Source organism: Rhipicephalus microplus, unplaced genomic scaffold, assembly GCF_043290135.1.
Source record: "Rhipicephalus microplus isolate Deutch F79 unplaced genomic scaffold, USDA_Rmic scaffold_94, whole genome shotgun sequence".
Classification (NCBI taxonomy): Eukaryota; Metazoa; Arthropoda; class Arachnida; order Ixodida; family Ixodidae; genus Rhipicephalus; species Rhipicephalus microplus.
In genome coordinates, this window is record NW_027464666.1 from 932,211 (window position 1) to 952,520 (window position 20,310).

At 45.4% G+C, this 20,310-nt stretch overlaps 3 protein-coding genes across 3 annotated transcripts in view; 1 reads left to right on the forward strand and 2 right to left on the reverse strand.

The window, feature by feature from the left end:
* Window positions 1–20,310, reverse strand: part of LOC119162107 (calmodulin-binding transcription activator 2-like) — a 321,823-nt gene that overhangs the window by 252,034 nt on the left and 49,479 nt on the right. The window lies entirely within an intron of this gene.
* Window positions 7,688–9,321, forward strand: LOC142790299 (uncharacterized). The gene is made up of 3 exons (XM_075885241.1): window positions 7,688–7,896; window positions 8,226–8,355; window positions 8,856–9,321. Exons 1-3 carry the CDS (start codon window positions 7,688–7,690, stop codon window positions 9,093–9,095), a joined length of 579 nt encoding a protein of 192 aa, XP_075741356.1. The 3' UTR covers window positions 9,096–9,321.
* On the reverse strand, window positions 10,139–14,671 carry LOC142790295 (uncharacterized). The gene is made up of 2 exons (XM_075885236.1): window positions 13,992–14,671; window positions 10,139–12,749 (listed from the first exon to the last, which is right to left on the reverse strand). Exons 1-2 carry the CDS (start codon window positions 14,123–14,125, stop codon window positions 12,206–12,208), a joined length of 678 nt encoding a protein of 225 aa, XP_075741351.1. The 5' UTR covers window positions 14,126–14,671; the 3' UTR covers window positions 10,139–12,205.

Consider the following 20,310-nt stretch of genomic DNA (forward strand, 5'->3'; position numbering starts at 1 on the left):
TGTGCTACCGCCGACCTTGCTACTGAGGCGCTCTGGAATTTAGTCCGCCCGACATTGCCTCCTCGTGAAAGGACTTCTGCTTCAAAAGGACACGTTGTCACGTTGGGGAATGTGCATCTTCCGGACCAACACAGGCAGGTTCTTGAGCTAGGTCCCAAGTTTGCTTTCGAGCCTCGTCTGTCGAATGTTGAAAAGGTCAGTCTGTTGCACGATATTTCCCGCCATGTACCGGAGTATGAAAAACAACGTTGTATTGGAGACTGCATGGATGCTATGGGTGTGCCGCCAGGCAGGCCTATAGGGCCGACTTTCAACTGGAAAGGAATGGTTGATTTTATAGCTAACAATGAACTTAGATTACTTGTTTCTGACAAAGAAGGTCAGTTCGTTGTTTTGCCGGAAGGCATGTATTGCGAGAAGGCATTACAAGCTGTGCAAAAGAATTTCCGGACCACGTCAGTCAAGCCAGCGGAAAGGAAGAAACAAGCTGTAGCCTTGTTGCTCGATATGAACTTGCAGAAACTTGCGCAGTCTGTAAAAAAGGCGAATAAATTGCAGCTTGAAGTATTTTACACTGCAAAAACGCATAAGATTGGGATGCCTTTTCGCGCAATAATCACGGAACGCGACACGTGGCAGTATTGTGTGTCTGGTTTCTTGCAAACATGCCTAACGTCTCTATATATAGACGACCCGTACATTGCACCTAACTCGGAAACGATTGTCCAGTTCCTACGTGATGACAACCCCGTTGATTGTGACGCTGTGAGCATTGACGTAGAGGACCTTTTTTATTCTCTACCCCATAATCACCTTTTGACCGCAGTGAAAGAATGCATTACGTATCACAATGATGAACCTGCCTTCATAGGTTTAAGTGGTATGTCAGTTGAATCTTTCACGGAACTTTTGTTCTTTTACCTGGGGTCTTTATTCATTTCTTTCCAAAGTGAGGTGTACCTGCAGAAGAAAGGTGTCTGTATAGGGTCTAGGGTGGCACCGGTTCTAAGTGATATTTTTCTAAGTAGAGTTGATCGGGCGCTCCAACCGGTCTTGCAGGCTTCTGTAATCAGAGTTTTTCGTTATGTCGATGACTACATTGTGTTTTTCCGTAAGGGAACTGAAGATATGTCGGCAGGTATTCTAAAGAGGTTTGAGCAGTGTGGTCTTGGCCTGAAGTTTACTTCGGAATACCTAAAGGACCAGTGTATCCAATTTTTGGATCTACAGCTGCAGTTCTCGCCCACGCATGTGTGTTGGTGCTATGCCCCTAGGTCCGTAAAACCTGTGCTGAACTACAAATCCGGCCATACGAAACTGGTTAAAAATGCCATTGCACTCTCATGTTTTAGCTCTGCACTGAAGAAATCCTGCACTCATTTAGTCGAAAACAGTTTTTCTGGGCAGGTGCAAAAACTGAGACAGGCAGGCTATCCACGGGACTTATTGGTAAAGGTCTGCGAGAAGTTGATTAAGAAGTATAAAAGAGGTCCCGGTAATGGTTGTGACCTGGATGAGAAGGCGCAGCATAAATTATTTGCTGTTCTTCCTTATATTCATGGTTTTACCCACCGCCTGAAAAAGGTTGCATCAAGATATGATGTCCAAGTGGTTATTTCTGCCAGGAACAAGTTATCCACTTTATGTGCCAAAGTAGATAGACGAGTCGCGAATCAGCGAAATGTCCAGCAACACACATGCAATGTTAGTCATATTCATAATTATGTATCCTGTATCACCGGTGTTGTCTACTCCATACCCTTGTCATGCGGTCGTGTGTACGTGGGCCAAACAGGTCGCTGTCTAAATGTTAGACTTCGAGAACATTTTAATTCTTTGAAAGGCCACTCCGGCCTTCATCTAGCAGCCCACTGTAAGAAATGCGGCTGCGCTCCGCTGTTCGGTGATACTTCTGTGTTGTTCCGGCATAAGAACCAAAGAGTGCGCGAACTTATTGAGGCTGCGCATATTCACAAGAAATCTGTGTCTTGTGTCAGTGTTCCCTCTGTGGCCATACATGATAAAGAGTTAAGCTATCTTGGTTTTGTATGACGGGTGTGCTATGCTTGATGTGCCTAAGTTTGGTGATTTGGTCCCTCGTGTGTTTTTTCTCCTCCCCCTTTGCCCCCTCTTGCTTTTTATTCTGCCTATTATATATATTGCCTCGTTCTTGCAATAAAGCTTCAGTTGATAGTCTGCGCTTGTCTGTCCTTTTTCTCTCCTTCTTGTTTCCGTCAGTTTTTTGCGCAGTTACATACCTTATGGATCATTACCAACTAGCCCAACTTACCATTCTTCTGAAGTTCATTTCTTGTACATCGGGCTCTTTTCCTTGTGTTAATTTTCCTGTTAATGACCCGGCCGTCCTGACCTCGCTCATCGCCGTCGGTGTTGTGAAGGCTCGCACGGCTTCTTGGCACATCAGACATGGCACGTGCCCTACCGAGCTTCAAGCCTGGTGTGGGTGGATGCAGCCGTCCCCAGGCCACTCGAGGCGGCTTTGCCGCATCTTGCGCTCGGAGTGGTGGCGTCAGGTCCGGTACTACAAGGATTGCCTGAGTGTATGGTGTAGAGTAAGGAGTGGTACGCCGACCCACCAGTTCTACAGGAATCGACTCCACAGACATTGGTGTGCTACCGCCGACCTTGCTACTGAGGCGCTCTGGAATTTAGTCCGCCCGACATTGCCTCCTCGTGAAAGGACTTCTGCTTCAAAAGGACACGTTGTCACGTTGGGGAATGTGCATCTTCCGGACCAACACAGGCAGGTTCTTGAGCTAGGTCCCAAGTTTGCTTTCGAGCCTCGTCTGTCGAATGTTGAAAAGGTCAGTCTGTTGCACGATATTTCCCGCCATGTACCGGAGTATGAAAAACAACGTTGTATTGGAGACTGCATGGATGCTATGGGTGTGCCGCCAGGCAGGCCTATAGGGCCGACTTTCAACTGGAAAGGAATGGTTGATTTTATAGCTAACAATGAACTTAGATTACTTGTTTCTGACAAAGAAGGTCAGTTCGTTGTTTTGCCGGAAGGCATGTATTGCGAGAAGGCATTACAAGCTGTGCAAAAGAATTTCCGGACCACGTCAGTCAAGCCAGCGGAAAGGAAGAAACAAGCTGTAGCCTTGTTGCTCGATATGAACTTGCAGAAACTTGCGCAGTCTGTAAAAAAGGCGAATAAATTGCAGCTTGAAGTATTTTACACTGCAAAAACGCATAAGATTGGGATGCCTTTTCGCGCAATAATCACGGAACGCGACACGTGGCAGTATTGTGTGTCTGGTTTCTTGCAAACATGCCTAACGTCTCTATATATAGACGACCCGTACATTGCACCTAACTCGGAAACGATTGTCCAGTTCCTACGTGATGACAACCCCGTTGATTGTGACGCTGTGAGCATTGACGTAGAGGACCTTTTTTATTCTCTACCCCATAATCACCTTTTGACCGCAGTGAAAGAATGCATTACGTATCACAATGATGAACCTGCCTTCATAGGTTTAAGTGGTATGTCAGTTGAATCTTTCACGGAACTTTTGTTCTTTTACCTGGGGTCTTTATTCATTTCTTTCCAAAGTGAGGTGTACCTGCAGAAGAAAGGTGTCTGTATAGGGTCTAGGGTGGCACCGGTTCTAAGTGATATTTTTCTAAGTAGAGTTGATCGGGCGCTCCAACCGGTCTTGCAGGCTTCTGTAATCAGAGTTTTTCGTTATGTCGATGACTACATTGTGTTTTTCCGTAAGGGAACTGAAGATATGTCGGCAGGTATTCTAAAGAGGTTTGAGCAGTGTGGTCTTGGCCTGAAGTTTACTTCGGAATACCTAAAGGACCAGTGTATCCAATTTTTGGATCTACAGCTGCAGTTCTCGCCCACGCATGTGTGTTGGTGCTATGCCCCTAGGTCCGTAAAACCTGTGCTGAACTACAAATCCGGCCATACGAAACTGGTTAAAAATGCCATTGCACTCTCATGTTTTAGCTCTGCACTGAAGAAATCCTGCACTCATTTAGTCGAAAACAGTTTTTCTGGGCAGGTGCAAAAACTGAGACAGGCAGGCTATCCACGGGACTTATTGGTAAAGGTCTGCGAGAAGTTGATTAAGAAGTATAAAAGAGGTCCCGGTAATGGTTGTGACCTGGATGAGAAGGCGCAGCATAAATTATTTGCTGTTCTTCCTTATATTCATGGTTTTACCCACCGCCTGAAAAAGGTTGCATCAAGATATGATGTCCAAGTGGTTATTTCTGCCAGGAACAAGTTATCCACTTTATGTGCCAAAGTAGATAGACGAGTCGCGAATCAGCGAAATGTCCAGCAACACACATGCAATGTTAGTCATATTCATAATTATGTATCCTGTATCACCGGTGTTGTCTACTCCATACCCTTGTCATGCGGTCGTGTGTACGTGGGCCAAACAGGTCGCTGTCTAAATGTTAGACTTCGAGAACATTTTAATTCTTTGAAAGGCCACTCCGGCCTTCATCTAGCAGCCCACTGTAAGAAATGCGGCTGCGCTCCGCTGTTCGGTGATACTTCTGTGTTGTTCCGGCATAAGAACCAAAGAGTGCGCGAACTTATTGAGGCTGCGCATATTCACAAGAAATCTGTGTCTTGTGTCAGTGTTCCCTCTGTGGCCATACATGATAAAGAGTTAAGCTATCTTGGTTTTGTATGACGGGTGTGCTATGCTTGATGTGCCTAAGTTTGGTGATTTGGTCCCTCGTGTGGTTTTTCTCCTCCCCCTTTGCCCCCTCTTGCTTTTTATTCTGCCTATTATATATATTGCCTCGTTCTTGCAATAAAGCTTCAGTTGATAGTCTGCGCTTGTCTGTCCTTTTTCTCTCCTTCTTGTTTCCGTCAGTTTTTTGCGCAGTTACATACCTTATGGTTCTAAATCAAGAAGGGTACATCAAGAAGTTAACATCTAAATGCACATGCGATATGTATCAACCATACGAGAACTTGGAACAATCAGTTTCGCATTGAAGCAAAGTCAGCGAGACTTTTGTTGGAAACATCTCTAAAGGGACCTGGAAAGACAGCAGGCTCGCGATGCCTGATGTTGAAAATAAAGTTGTAAAATCTTTGCACCCATGTTACAAGAAGCCGAAAGATCAAAGACTGCAATCAACTGCATGTGTTTAGTTGGACGGGAAAGCTGGTCACTAGTCGGTATATCATATTCAAATATATATTTTGTCCAAAGTGGCGGGCAAAGGCATGTCACGTTGCCCTTGAGGACAATAATAAATACGATCGACTCTTATCCCACTGATGGCCATTCCGTGATCACGAACACGACCAGGAACGTGTGGAAGCAGGCAACGGAAGCGTTCGTTTTCTACCTCGTTTAAGGACCACGAGTCACGAGGTATAGTTGCGAGCGCCTCCCCTTTTACTTGTCGAAGGGAGAGAGATAAAAGCGCAATTTCGATCGTGAGTGGCGGGGAACGAGATCATTTTTGTAAGGAGACACGGTGAAGAGGGAGGAAATTCAAAATGTCCTGTATACGCATTCACGGCGCCGCTCTATTTCGCACCAGTACATGACCGTGGCAGTGTAAGCTACGCGATGCCAACGTGACTAATATTCGGCCTGAAGAGAGAAATAGAGGGAATTATATTAATAGAGAGCTGGAGATGTTTGTCTGGCTTTCCACTTGACATGCCACTCGGGTAATGACTATGATACATACAGTGATAAACACATAGCACATACAGTCACACATGTACACTACACTATTTACAATCTTCCGTTCAGGCTTGTGAGCCGCAAGAACGTAAGTAGCACTTTTGTGGCAGGTAACGCCCTGGAGCTGCTTTGACATGGGCCTAGAATATCTGTAGAATATCTGAAGTTTGAGTCACGTTGTGGGGTTAAGGCCGTCTTCAGAGACTGCCTTTCTGGTGCGTATCTCATGCAATCGCAGAGGATGTGACTGATGAAATAGAAAAAGAAACAAATGAAGAAAAAGAAAAAAAATAAAATAAGCAAAAACAAAAAGAAGTAGAAAGAAAAACAGAGAAGGGGTGAAAGAAGGAAAGCCAGAAAGAAAGTGTGAGAAAAATAGAGAAATAAATAACAACAAGAAGGGCCACAGAGCGCTGCTGTGGGTTCCCAATGGGCGGGAAGAAAGAAAAAAAAAATGACTCAGTTTGCACTATAGTGCAAGTTACGTGAATTCTTTATTACCGTTCATCTAACAGTGAAAGTAGGAACAAGAACCACTAGAACGGCGAGCCGAAGAAACGCGCGCATGGAGAGCCCAGCAACATCAGATGGCCCTCTTAACTAAACAACGGGTAAAACTAGAATTACACGAACAACAAAAGCAACAACCGGTAAGAACGAGTGACATACGAACGAGCGAAATAAACGATCTTCAAAACTAGAAATAAAGAGAGAGAGAGAGAGAGAGAGAGAGAGGGAAGCCTAACGTGTAAGGAATAGGCAGCGTCAAATACGGCGAGATTAGAACACAAAAGCCAACACACGCGCCGAGGGCCGCCGAAACACCAAGATCAATCACGAGGAAGAAACGACGCGACACATAAGCGAATGCGACGCGGGAGATACGACTCCACGCACGCGTTCGCGCGCGAGATTCTACGCGCTGGCGCGCTCATGCGTTTGGGGCGCCTGTGAACGGGGAGGGCGAGCAACCCCATGAGAGGCGCGCGAACGCTCACCGCCCCGCGCTCGACTTGCGCAGCCCAATGTCGCTAGACCACACTGGCCAGAACTGCCTGACTACAGACACACATGCGCACTACTAACAGGCCGCAAAATAGCTACTAAAACGCATAAAAGCATTTCTTTTTTGTTTTGAGACGCCGAAAAAACTGTTTCTTGTCAACGCGAACTATCGACACGACTTGACACACACACACACAGCAGCCGAGCCTAGCCACGAGCCGAGCCGAGCATCCGAGCCAAGTCGGCGGTTTTGTTTACTCGGTAGCGCAGTATTTCGACATCGCCTCCTCTGGTTTTGCTTACCGCTCTTTTCAAGCCCGCTTCCGTTTATCCTGCTTCATCGAGAGAAAATGGTCGCAACGCTGACTCGCAGCCATCTGCTCCTGCTAGCTACGCGAGTAGCGAAGGCAATCGTCAGAAGGCGGCAGCGAAGGCAACGAGAGCACCGTTGCTGGGTGCGGCCTGTCTTCTTGGCGCGAAGACAGGAAGGCCCGTACCACACAGCCGTGAGTATCGTGTTGCTATTTCGCAGTTATGCTTAGCCCTATTATTGTAGGCATGGTTAGCTGAGTTGGTTAGTCACAACGGGAATTTTTGTTTGTGTTTTCTGAAAGCTGTATAGCGTCATGACCAACAGTGGGGTGCACACGTTGTAAGCGCTCGCTTCTCGTCTGTTGTCGGCGCTTTGTTTGCGCGAGCGAAGCATTCCGCCGCCTTGTAACCCGCAGCTACCGTGTTCCTTTTTGCGCAAAAGAGGTTAAACAATGTGTGCCGCGCTAAGAAAACGTTTAATGCGCTTGGTATAAATTAAAATAAAATTCCAGAGTGCTCTAGATGCTCCATTTTATTCACCAGATTTTGTAGCTGCGACATGAGCTAGCTCCCTTAAAGATGGTACCTGTGCATCTTATAAATGCATGCTGAATTATCTACCCTTTTCATAGCCCGTTGGAGCTGGCTTACCCGGTGTACAAGTAACTAAAATGGTTGTGTCCATCTTCAACAGTACACTTTATTTCTCCCTACAGATGCGTCGAATGCGGGAAGGCGACCAGCAGTTTTTTTTTAAGTTTTACCGCATGTCACCCGCGCTGTTCGACAAGTTGCTGGGCTTTGTTGCTGCGGACTTGACACGGCAGCACTTCATACGAGAGCCCCTGGAGCCAGGCGAAAGGCTTGCAATAACCTTGAGGTTGGTACAGGTTGCCTTCTGATGCTGATGCAAGAACATAAACATGTCAGTGAACAGATCATAGAAGCATACGTCAGCTTATACAAATGGCTTTTGCATTGTGAAATGGCGAAATGGGCGTTGCAATCATTCATGCTTTCTCACATTGGCCAAGTCTTCAAACTTTTTTAATATAGATGCCCCTTCGTGTCAGAAAGCAATATTGCCATTTGCTTGTTACCTAAAGAGGCAATACTGTTCAGAGTTTGCATGTTATCAAACACTTTTGTTGCAGTTGTGCTGGCCATGTATTGTGAATCGGAGGAGAAATTACTTTTTCTGTGTTGCAGCTACCTGGCTTCAGGGCTGGACATCTGCAATGTGGCCCTCGCCTACCGTGTCGGCATTGAAACTGCTCGGAGAAGCATTCACGTGACCTGTAGAGCCATTTGGGCTCGTCTGAAGGACCACTTTATGAAGGTGGGTAACGTCAGAGCCTGTATAAAATTTTGTTTCTGTAAATGGTACACTTCATATCTGCAGTACAAACAATTCCTTCGAAGACTCTGTTTAAATAAAAAAAAAATTTATTATTGACAGTGCCTAAGGCAATTGTGATTAGCAAATACAATATATCCCTATGGGCTTTGAAAGCCTGGTGAACTATGTCTATTTGATTACTCTGGTTTTCAAAATGCAGTAATCACACCTTTGTGTTGTCGAAATAAAAAATGGGGTGGTAAAATGCACTGCGTTGACCGTGTACAACTGGGCAACAAAAGTGACACCATGCCTTCAGCATGATTGGAAGCTTACACCTTGTACAAAATTTGGTTCACCATGCCGTGGATCCATGCCCAAAGAGCATGCACAAGAGAAAAGTGAATGTCATTTTTTCACATTCCACCTCACAAAGATATTTAGCTAAAAATAGGTCTGTTCGGCCTACAAGTTTGTTCCTGGTTGCCAATTTATTCCAGGTACCAACCAAGGCTGACTGGGCCGAGATTGCTGGCGACTTCACCCGGCGTTGGCAGTTCCCAAACTGTTTGGGGGCTGTTGACGGGAAGCACGTCGCCATCACCTGCCCGCCGAAATCTGGAAGTGCCTTCTTCAATTACAAGGTAAGTCAGTCTAGCCATTTATGCACGTATACTGAAACGAACAGCATTAATGCGGGAGGGGTAGTGTGCCCTTGTCTGCTGGAGAATGTGCGGTGACAACATAGACAGCGAATGTGCACCACCCATTTGTAGGGGTGCGGTGCCAGTAGCGTAACTGTGACAATTAAAAAAGAAATGTTGCTAAGTGCAGTGGTATAAAAAGCTTCCAAACTCTGTAATGCAGGAAGTTGCCTAAAATTCTTCACCCCTTTCTTAAATTATCTTCTAATTTAAAATGCTTGGACAACGTCCAGAGCCTTGCCCTGCAATGCTATAATTTTTCTTTTCTTATGTACCACTTTTGAATGGTGCACATGGGCTCCAGAAAGCAGGGGAGAGAGGGAGACAGAGAAGGGGACTGAGCTCGCAGTTTGCCAAAACGAAGAAATACAGCCCCGTGGTCTATGTCGTTTTGCCAGAATACTTCATGTATGCAGTATTCTTCCAGTGCTGCGGCAGGTACTTATGACAGCTTGATTTGATGTTTACTTTGAAATTTAATTTCAACAGAGGTGTTTTTCAGAGCCCTTACGGCTAAATTAAATTATCACTGTGCATGCCAGAAATCTTTCACAATGAGCTGGTACAAATAAATGCGTGGCCAGCATAGGTGATTTTGTAAATTTTGTCATACTTTTTCTTTGTAATCGCTTATTATTGTAGGTCCCACCTACACATACAACTTTACATGTGCTAATGTTTGGTCTGACGCCTACTGCTGCAGGGTACTTTCTCCATTGTGCTGACGGCCGTGGTCGACAGCTCTTCGAAGTTCGTGCTGGTCGATATTGGGGCAGAGGGCCGCCAGAGTGACGGCGGAGTGTTCAAGAACACGAAGTTTGGGAAGGCCCTAACCGAAGGGCAGCTTGACATCCCCTCACTGGGGCAGCTCCCAGGCACCACAAAGGTGGCGCCGTACGCTTTCGTCGGGGATGAAGCGTTCCAGCTGCGGCGCGACTTTATGCGCCCTTTCCCTGCTAGACTCCTTGAAGATGAACGAAGAGTGTTCAATTACAGACTAAGCCGAGCACGGTATGATATCAGGCACTTTCTTTGGGTATGCTGAGCTTGCCATAATCAATGTTATACAAACACAGAAAGCACTTGAAATAACGTTTAATGCACACTTCGCAGCAAGACATCGATGAAGAAAAATAAAAACAATGAACACAAAATGCATAGCTTAAAAACAGTGGCTCTAATTTCACAATGTAGTGCATATAGTCAACCCCGTAGCTCAAGAAACAGTGGCTCTAACTTGCGGACAAAGCAGCTGAACAAAAACAGTTCAGAGGAAAAACATCTAAAAACAGAAGGGGCACATAAAAAGCTCACCACATTTAGTACAAACCATCATTATGACAAAACGATCTCGCAAGCACAAGTCAAATTGAGGTGTGCACCGTGCACAATGTTTGTGACCCCATCTCAATAACAAGTGTCCTTTACCCAGCTCAGAAAAATAGGGCATGCGTAGCAGCTTGTGCGACTTGTGATTAACCTTACATTACAAACATAAATGCTAATTTGAATTAGCGGTTCACGTTGCTTCTCTAGAAGGCCGTACAGAAATAAGCGCAAAGGATTTCTTTATGTACAATTAATGAGCATAGGGCTTTTATTCTAAAATACTTACGGTAACCAACGTCTTGAAACAAAAATTGGCAATGCTTATTTATAAACAGGTACGAACTGATCGCACAGGGTTTTATCAGAGGCACCTCCCGAGAGATCACAGTCACAACCTACGGCACAGGGTGTATACATATGAGAAACCACGTACAAATTACGGCACACAAAAACTATTGTATCAAATTTCGCATTTCTTGAACGAACAACCGATTGTAGCTTCTCTAATTGACAATACAGTCTCATATGGCATTTTTAAAAAGAAGATACAGGAACACTTCCTATTTACACAAACGTAATCACCGTCACCATCTTTGTCTCATATTCCCTGAAGTATTTTCTTGTATATATCACAATAAGGTTTGCTTATGTTATCTAAACTGTGTTTCATTTATCGATCAAACATATTCCTTATTGATGTTGCTGTCTCTTGATTGTTGAAACCTTGTAATCAAGTGTAAAGTTTCTTCAGGTATTTTACATGTCTTACATTAGTGTTTGTTTATGTCCTCTACAGTTTGCTTCATTTGTCGGACACGCATATGCTTTATAGATTTCATCTCCTGCGCAAATTTTCGCTCATTTATGTTTTCCTGTACATGTTTTGCATGTAGAAACATATTTATGCTTAATTTCTTATTGACTCGTTACTTTACACTGAGCACTGTGTTATTTTGGTGGGTTTTGGGTTTACAGGGGGCAGGCGCTTTGTCAGGCTTTTATGCCTTTTCGCCGGTCCCCTAGGCAAATTGTACCTTTCTTTTTTTTTTTTTTGCTTTTGCCTGAAATAATCTTCAACTTCAACTTCAAAAAAACGCAAGCTTATGAGCACTGTGCCCATTTTACGTTGCCATTCTTGTAGCTGCAGTTTTAAAGAATAGTCTAATGAATCGGCTTTGAAAGGTGGCTGCTTCTAAAACCTGTTTTGTACTATTATTTCATGTTACCAGGAGGTGTGCTGAAAACGCCTTCGGCATCACATCGGCCAGGTGGCGCATACTGCTCCGCACCATTCAGCTTCTCCCCAAGAATGTGGATTATGTAGTGAAGGCAGCATGTGTACTGCATAATTTCTTAGCGATCCTAAATGAGGAATCGGACCAGATACTCGACCAAGAGGACAGGTTCGGAAATGTGGTTCCAGGACGGTGGAGGCAGGGCATCCAGCAGACGTCGGGGCAGGGGCATGTGGACCCCTGCTATTTCCCGCTTCAGGGATCCCAGTCACGGAACTTCAGTGCAGATGCTGCGGATGCCAGGACGCTTTTCTCGGCCTACTTTTGCAGCAGCGCTGGAGAGGTACCGTGGCAGTGGCACCAGCCCGGAGTCTCCAAACAAGGGGCCCTGAAGCGCTTGGAAGAGCAGGGGCTGCACCCATTTTGCTGAAGGTAAACTTCTCCTTTAATAGCAAAGACACCCTGAATCATGTTTAGCCATGTAATGTTGGCCCACTCATATTGCACCATGCCTCATATTGCAACATGCCTCAATCTCTATGCCCACGCTTTGTCAGCTCTAAGGACAAGAAGCACCACACTTCAGCTACTGTTAAATTGCTGGATCACTTCCAGAATCTTCATGCGCATGCGCAAGTGGTCTTCCTCTTTTACTTTTCTCATTGATTTCACGAGCGACAATGCAAAATAATGATGGTCGTCCTGGTCCTCTAGACTGTTTGTAAGTTTTTCAAGGTGCTCTACAAGTAAACTGTCATTGTCGTCTTTCTTTTGTCTTTTTTTGGGTGGCTGCATCACAGACATGCTGGCAAGGCTGGACCTCTGGCTTTCCAGTGACGTTGCCGCCAACCCAAGCGCTGACGCAGTTCCCAGCGGTGATGGTGCCGACTCACTTGACTGCGTCGCTTCAAGGGATGACATTTCTGGTTCCAGTAGCGACGGACTACACTCAACTGACACCGCCGGCGCTGGATAGAGATCGACGGGGTCATCAGTCTGATTTAACTCGATGGTGTCAAACTGGCTCGGACACATATCTCTAAAAAGGGTTTCCGGGGTCTCCTGCCGTGCCACCTGTTGAACATCCTTTCTTTGTTTCCTCTGGGACTCAAAATTTCCAGAAGTCCTGCACAGCAAAAATGAAGGTGTATGTATTAGGGTATAGGTGTGTAAAAAAGTGTCAATGTTTGCCCTGAAAGATGGCAAAATATTCCCACTGTTAATAAATGTATGCTTCTTACAACCATAGTTTGTGTACTAGCACACTCATTGCTGCATTGTGTTATACAGAACGCCTCATGGATCTCGCATGCCATTCTGAGTTCCTTTTTTAACTTGCGGCTGCCGGCAGACCCTTTCAGCAAGTTAGTGTGTTTACACAGGCGATCGTTAATGCAACGTCAAACATGCCAACATTCCCATTGTTAATAAATGCATGCTTGTTACACTACAGCATAGTGTGTGCGAACACTATAATTGTTTTGTTTTTAATTGTAAGGGGGGGAGAGGGAAAGTAGATTTCTTTGTCCAGTTCAGTAGGGCTAGCCTTCCATCCTAGGCATCAGCCAGGTGCCTTTGGGTCCTAGCAGAGTCTTCGGCTAACTGAATGTCCCAGAGCTGATCTGCCGGATCTGAGCTGAGGAGCAGTCTCCCACTGCTCATCACTAACAATGATGTGGTTCTAAGAGATAGCTCGAAGCAATTCCCATAATGTATGTGCAAGATCTGCCCCCTGTTTGCATCCTCTACAGCTGTCTGAAAGATGTCCAGCATAATGACTGTATGCAACAGGGTTTGGGCACCTTTGGCACCACTTGTACATCTGAGTAGTGTAGAATTTCTATACGCTTCCAAGAACTGAAAGGGAATCACTTCTGCATCTGGACAAAACTGCTTCTCTAATGTGCGGCCCCACCAATCACTGTGAGCAATAAAATGCTCACTTTTGTTGACTTCAGCGAGACATAATCAAGCAAGTTTTAATTACTGTAGGTTTCCACTTTTAGAGCATCCCTAGTTTAAACCTCGCATTACACCGCACGTTACAGATGCGGTTTTGGTACTGTTGCAAGCAATTTTTAGCTTTCAATAATCAAGACTATTCTGGTGCGGGAACGTGGGGCACGGCGCAAAAGTATGCACATTGGGTGTGTACAGTGTGTACACATACGCAAGAAGCACTCTTTGTGCGTTCTTACCTTTACTCGTCGCGTTTCGTGTAAAATTTTGTGGCGTATTAGCAACTTTCGCCAGCATTCCCGAAAGCGGCAAGGCTCACAATCACAAGCTACTTTATTCAACGCGAAAAATACGCGAGGTTTTCTCTTTCGCTAGTTCGTAATGCCAATAAAAGCGTCAATAAACTTACTCTCGGAAGGTCATGGTGTCGCGCAGGAACAACAGCTGCTCGTAAAAGGGCCACGAAGCCGGCTGCACTGGACTGTCGGCAGGCGGGTTCCCTTCATCGCCCTCATCTTCGGTGTCGGCGTCTTCCGTGCCCATGCCGCTTTTCTTTTTTTTCTGGGCTAGCACGAACAGCCTTCGGAACTTGTCCCGCAAAAACTTCCAGCGCTTTTGCAGCGCAGTGATGCACTCTGCGTAGACGAAATGAAATATCAGCCACTGCTTTCAACACAACCTGTCAAGCCGGCGGAAACGCGCCGTACGTACCTTTGCTGGCCTTCCCCTGATACATTATTTGACCCACTTCTTTCCACAGGGCCTCTTTCACTTGCCGATTCTTGTGGTCCTTGTGCGTGGCCAGCCACAAGGACGTCCGGCTGGCCACACAAGAGATTAGTTTTTCGTTTTCGATCGCCATCGCCGACAACTTGCAGAGGGCGGCCATTGCGGCTGAGAGACAAGAGGAGCGGAAGCCCGCAGCAGCGGCGTTTGATTGGCTGCTGCCGAGGGAGCAACTTCCGGCGCGTGTAAAAATATCTGGCATAGCCAGATCTTTCCGAACGCGCGCGCTTCGCCTGGCGCGCCGTCTCCGGCCGTCACGAGGTAGCGCATAGGCGCATGAGCGCGTGGAATCTCGCACGCGAACGCGTGCGTGGAGTTGTTGCTTAACGCTCGGTGGCCGTACACAACGAGGGCGGCTTCTTCGAGCTACACCTCAGCAGCTCCATGCACTGCCGGAAAAACCGCTTGCCGTGCTAGAAAACCAGTATAGAAGCAGGTATTCGCCTCTTCCGTAGATCTTACCGCGATGAATTTTTCGTCATACGGAATGCCTACTAAACATACACTATAAAAAAGTAAGCCATGTGGCTCATTTTTTTTGTGAATTCTGACTTTCACAGCATATGACCCTCTTTGAAGAGGCACACAAACCCCCTTAAAAGATCTTCATACTCAAGTCAGGGAATTGTGGGATCTGAAATAAAGTTGATTTGTCTCTTTAAAAGGTGTCATGTATTCGCCGGAAAGAGTACTCCACACTCTTCTTTTAGAGTGTAACAATGAACTAGTTGATATCGAAGTCAACAGATCAACGCCAAAATGCAGTAGCGAGAAGAAACGCAAGCGAAATCGGCGCCAAAATAAAAGAAACCACCCATTCATTGTCTGCCTCTTATTTTAAACCATTCAACAGTAACTGATGGAAAGTGTAAAGGGAAGACTAGCATTCTACAGAATACAAGCCTCTGTTTCTATAAGCACGCAGCCAAGTTTTCATCACCGAATGTGCGGCACAAGCCGTAACTTTCACTGTACTGCACAGAACCAGCGAAGCATATATTACAGCGAGGCCAGCGAGGTGCGTAATTCTTCACTCACAATAGCCCGCATCTGCCGAGAAAGAAAAAAAAAAGCCAGTGTGCCGTAGCTTAGAACACACGGAGTGGGGGCTTCCGAGGTTGACAGCGTAAAAGGACAAGACGCCGACGTCAGAGACGAGACCTGAAATTACTCCTGGGCAGTATTTAAGATTTATCTTTACTTAAAACACTCGGCTCGCACATTCCGTGGACGCACGGTGTTCGCACCCACGCGAGAGTCGGAAACCACTACAAAAGACGGAGGGTTGGACTTGTATTACCTCACAATCAGAGTGACACGATGGCTTTGCATACAAACTGCGCGAAGACGAATGCAGTTTGCGGAAGTGAAGCACGCGCATACGAGGCTTCACAAAAGGAGGGGGGGAGGTGCGTGTCAGAGCCGTAAATAGGCTTAGAAAATTCGCGTATAGCCTCGAACAATCGCGCGTGTGAAAACACACGCCACGGCCCTCTGAAGATAGATTGCATGGCTCTGCGAGGCGGGATATTTCGAAGCGCGGGTTGCGTGCAGGAGGAGACGAGGGTGAAAGAGGCCAGATACACAGACGCACGCGACAACCGGCGCGGAACGAAGCAGCCCACCGCCACATTCGGAATGCGCCCTAAGCCGTGCACAACGGGACGCTGCCGTATGCGAAGATCCGGCGAATCGAATTAACACGGTCCCCAAAGCGCCAACGTCGCGCTGACGCAGCCCGGCAACTGGGTCGCGCAGCATGTGCAGGATTCGGCGTTGAATGGGCATTGTAAGAGTACTGAAAGGAGAGAGAGACAGAGAGAGATTCCCGATAGTCGATCGGCATAACCCAGCAGTGTTGTCTCGAAAACAAAAACGAACTGATAACGGAGAAGACAAAGGTTGCGTATTATCGACACAGTGCGGCGAACTGTCTAACAGGGCGAGTAATTCGGGTTAATCTCTGTTCTCTAACACAATCATTATCATCCCTGACTACGTATTAACAGAAGTTCACAGCATACGACCACGTTTGTGCGAAGACAATGAGTAGAGGCGAAACAACTATATATACTCAACTCCGCTTACCTTGACAAGTTCTTACCCATTGGATACAACTGGCAATATATAACAATCCTGAGGTCATACAAATCTATAATGAAAGCGCCTGACCAATGTAAAGAAAAGCTGCTAAGATAAGTAAGCTTCGCGAAATTCAACCCTCACACGTTATTCACCATCATCACCATCATCATCACCATCATCAACATCATCATCATCATCATCATCATCATCTTTTTCTTTCCAACTTTTTCAGCGTGCTGCACACAGCGCGAGAAGGCTCCAACAGAGAAATATTAAAAAAAATAGCCCAAAAAGGACCAATATTGACATGCCTGCTCTGTTCGAAAGTGGGAATAGAAGAGAAAAGAAAAATACTGCAACATTGTTCTTATGACAAAACTGTCATAATATCTGAGCGAATTACGATGTCGGCCATGTTAGCTTAGCCGGCAGACCAAAACGAAAACAAACTGGAGAAAGAGGAGTTTCGTAAATTCGGCGCTTTAACAACGTAGCGGTAACGCTTCCGCGGTTCCCTGGCTGACCTGAGCACCTCCAGGTTGGACCACGAACTCGGTCGCTCGCAGTTTTCGTTCCGGTACAAGCACTCTTGCATAAAATCATAAAAATAGCCAATCGAGTCAGTGACACGACTGAAGTTGCAAAACCATCGCACGCCCCCAAATGCGGTCATGGCTTTAAATCGCGGCTTGGCGGTGCCGCTGCATGAGATCGCGTAGCGATTATAGCGTGTACTAAAAACCGTATACAACAAATAAATATCACGCTTTCCATAGAGCACCTAAATCGGCCTGTCGGCTGCCTCGGGTTTACGCAACCAGCCGAGTAGACATGTACACATTCATTAAAATAATAATAATAATAATAATAATAATAATAATAATAATAATAATAATAATAATAATAATAATAATAATAATAATAATAATAATAATAATAATAATAATAATAATAATAATATCAAATAAATTCTTTATTTTACAACAAAATAATGATGGAGGGTGGGAGAAAAATCTGAAAATCAGCTTGACTAGCTCCAGACCCCCGAATGCACACTTTAGAGCGTTTGCAACAAACTGTGCTGCATACATGAAGGAACGAGAAAGAAAAGGATTACATCGATGCAATATTATAAAGGACACAATATATACATTGTGAATGAACGAAAAAAAAACAAACAGCAACAAAGTAAAGTGAGAAAGAGACACAATTATATCACTAACAATACAATGCACTGAAAATATGAAGTGATTAATCAACACACACACACACACACACACACACACACACACACACACACACACACACACACACACACACACACACACACACACACACACACACACACACACACACCTAAGAATGAACACTTGGAATTAGAGAATCCAGTGTGGAATTTCAACAGCTGAAGAGATAGGACAGAACTGGGAAGAAAACAAGAAAAACAAGGCACTATGTTCTAGATATGAGAAGAAGCATACCTTAAAAGGATATTACATAATGTGTAGAAACACGCACATAGGTATGATTCAGTTCCTATAGCTAATAAAACAAAAATAGCTGTCAAAACACTTGAGAAGAAAATACGCAGCTGTTTTGTCGATATATATACTGCTATATATTTCGCTGCCCCTTGCTCTGTACTCGCTAGTCAACGCGCGAAAACTGTGCAGCAACATCTATAACGCATAGATTTTTTTCTAACCGATAAAGCAACGTATATGTTGAGGAGATGAAGACCTGCTTTATACACGAACTGTTTTCGCGTGAACGATGATAATACACTCTAACTCAATGAAGCAAAAAAAAGTTACCCAGGCTTTTCAGGCTGCTTGAGCAAAAGCAGGCAGCACTGCGTCATGTTAAACAAAGAGTTTCGCCACTCGTAAGTAGATATAGCAACTAATAGATGCAGAACTCCCTAACTACCGACTAATTTAACGCAATCAGGCTACGCAAGATAAAAAAAAAGGTGAACAAAACGCAATTAGAAGCAAACGTTACTGACCGCTGCCGTCGAAGTTGCTTCGAAAGCGTTCTTGGCCGTCCATTGACGACACAGCAAATACTCCGAAGGCAGCACGAAATGAGTTCGTACCCTCCCTGCCCTTTTCCCCCACAAAAAATAAAAAGAAAGAAACAAACACAAGCACACTCACGCTACGCTTGCAGAAATTAAACGAGCATCCCGGATAACGCGCCAGCACCGTGCTATGTCAGCGGCGAGCGTTTAATTCTGCTTTCCGAAGCGGAACCGTAACCCTCGACACGAAGGCCGCATAATTCATTAAACGTGAGCGAAACAAGAAAGAGAAAAAGAGGGGAATCAAGAAACGAAAGAGGACGAGTGATAGTCAATCCCTTCGATTTTCATCCCCCGGCACTGCTCAAAGAGAGCATCCATAGCCCCGCATTCCTGCCCCACAAGTTGAGAAGGATTTAGAACCATCGAGCATTGCCATCTTGCCAGTATAACACTCATCGCTTTTCCATTTAGTTTTACTGTTCAAAAGGGCGGGTCTGACCATTCTCGACTACTTAAAAAGCCACCGCGCTCTTGCAAGAAAATGCCACCTCAGGACACCAGCCACGAATCTGCTCTTCTTCGCCACTCGAAAACGGAAACGCCCGCAGTGGTGCCAAAGCCGAGAAAAGCTCCACGACAGAAAAAAAAAAGCTACACAAAAGCAAGCAAGCAACCAAGCAAGCTAGCAAACAAAGCTTAACAGGCAGCTGTCGCATCGTTCTAATAAGGAGGGATCACAGCTCCCTTTTAATTAGTCTTCGAGCGAATTCTCTTCCTGGAAGCTTTCGCTTCCTGTCGGACAGCACGTCCAAACGCCACCGCCGCCATCGAAGACGCTTGCTTGTGTCAGCGGAGAAACACTCAAGTATTGGCTCGTGCAAAAAAAAAAAAAAAGCTTCGATTTTGTTTCAGATGCGCGCAGAGGCGGACGCACCCTGTGCGTTATGCTCATCAGACAGCAGCTCTGACGCGAATAATTATAACCGTTTTACTAAGATACTTAATTGGGCACTCTTAAGAGCGACGCTTAGATGCCGATCATTTTGAATAGAAAAAAAAAAAAACGAACGTTCAGTCTGCTAAACAGAACGGGATACTGTTTTTCGCAAGGCATAATTTCAATACAGATTGAATAGCGTGCTGCCTCAAAGGCAAATACTTGGAGTTTTCGCTTCGGAAGGCTGCGGACGTAAGACATCAGTTTCTTTTCCGTATCTTTTTCTCTGTCGCACTATCTTCAACTGCATAATCGAAACGTGTTATGACGCACTCTGTGACGCACAGAAAAAAAACAATGAAAAAAGCTTAGGAAAAGCTATGCGAGCTGCCTCAGAATCTGCTAATTAAATTCCATACTTTGCCGTCGTGTTGGAACCGGAAGTCGAAACGAACGTCCACTCACAACAAACCGAAAAAAGAAGCCACCCCTCCTCCTCCCAAAAAAACAAACAAACAGAAAAGATGAGAGAGAGATAACTGACGTCGCCGCTTTGCCAAGGCGTATGCCCACATATAACCAACCTAATTTAAGTTTCTTGAGGCATAGGAGAAAGAAAAAAGAGGAAGAAAAGGAAATTACACTGGCAAACGAATGGCTCGACAGAATCACCCAATTAGGTCACGTGTGCTTCTGGTTATCGAAGCAGTAAAGGTTTTCGGACAGACGTAGACGCGAATAGGACAATGTTTGCGACCGTCTTTATTTGTCGTATAGCTTGTTTCTCTGCACTTTATACCGTGTTCGCCTCTCTGATCTAATTTGCGTACTTAGTGGGCAGGGAAGTGGGGGGGGGGGGGGGTCACGCATTTGCCGGGTGAATCAAATTACGCA

Bases quoted from the DNA above. Each gene is read 5' to 3' on its own strand.
- LOC142790299 (XM_075885241.1), top strand. From the start codon at position 7,688: ATGGTTGTGTCCATCTTCAACAGTACACTTTATTTCTCCCTACAGATG. The intron at 7,897-8,225 runs GTTGGTACAGGT...TCTGTGTTGCAG, and splicing joins AGGCTTGCAATAACCTTGAG to CTACCTGGCTTCAGGGCTGG. The intron at 8,356-8,855 runs GTGGGTAACGTC...AATTTATTCCAG, and splicing joins TGAAGGACCACTTTATGAAG to GTACCAACCAAGGCTGACTG.
- LOC142790295 (XM_075885236.1), bottom strand. From the start codon at position 14,125: ATGGGCACGGAAGACGCCGACACCGAAGATGAGGGCGATGAAGGGAAC. The intron at 12,750-13,991 runs GTAAGTTTATTG...TTTGCTGTGCAG, and splicing joins GACACCATGACCTTCCGAGA to GACTTCTGGAAATTTTGAGT.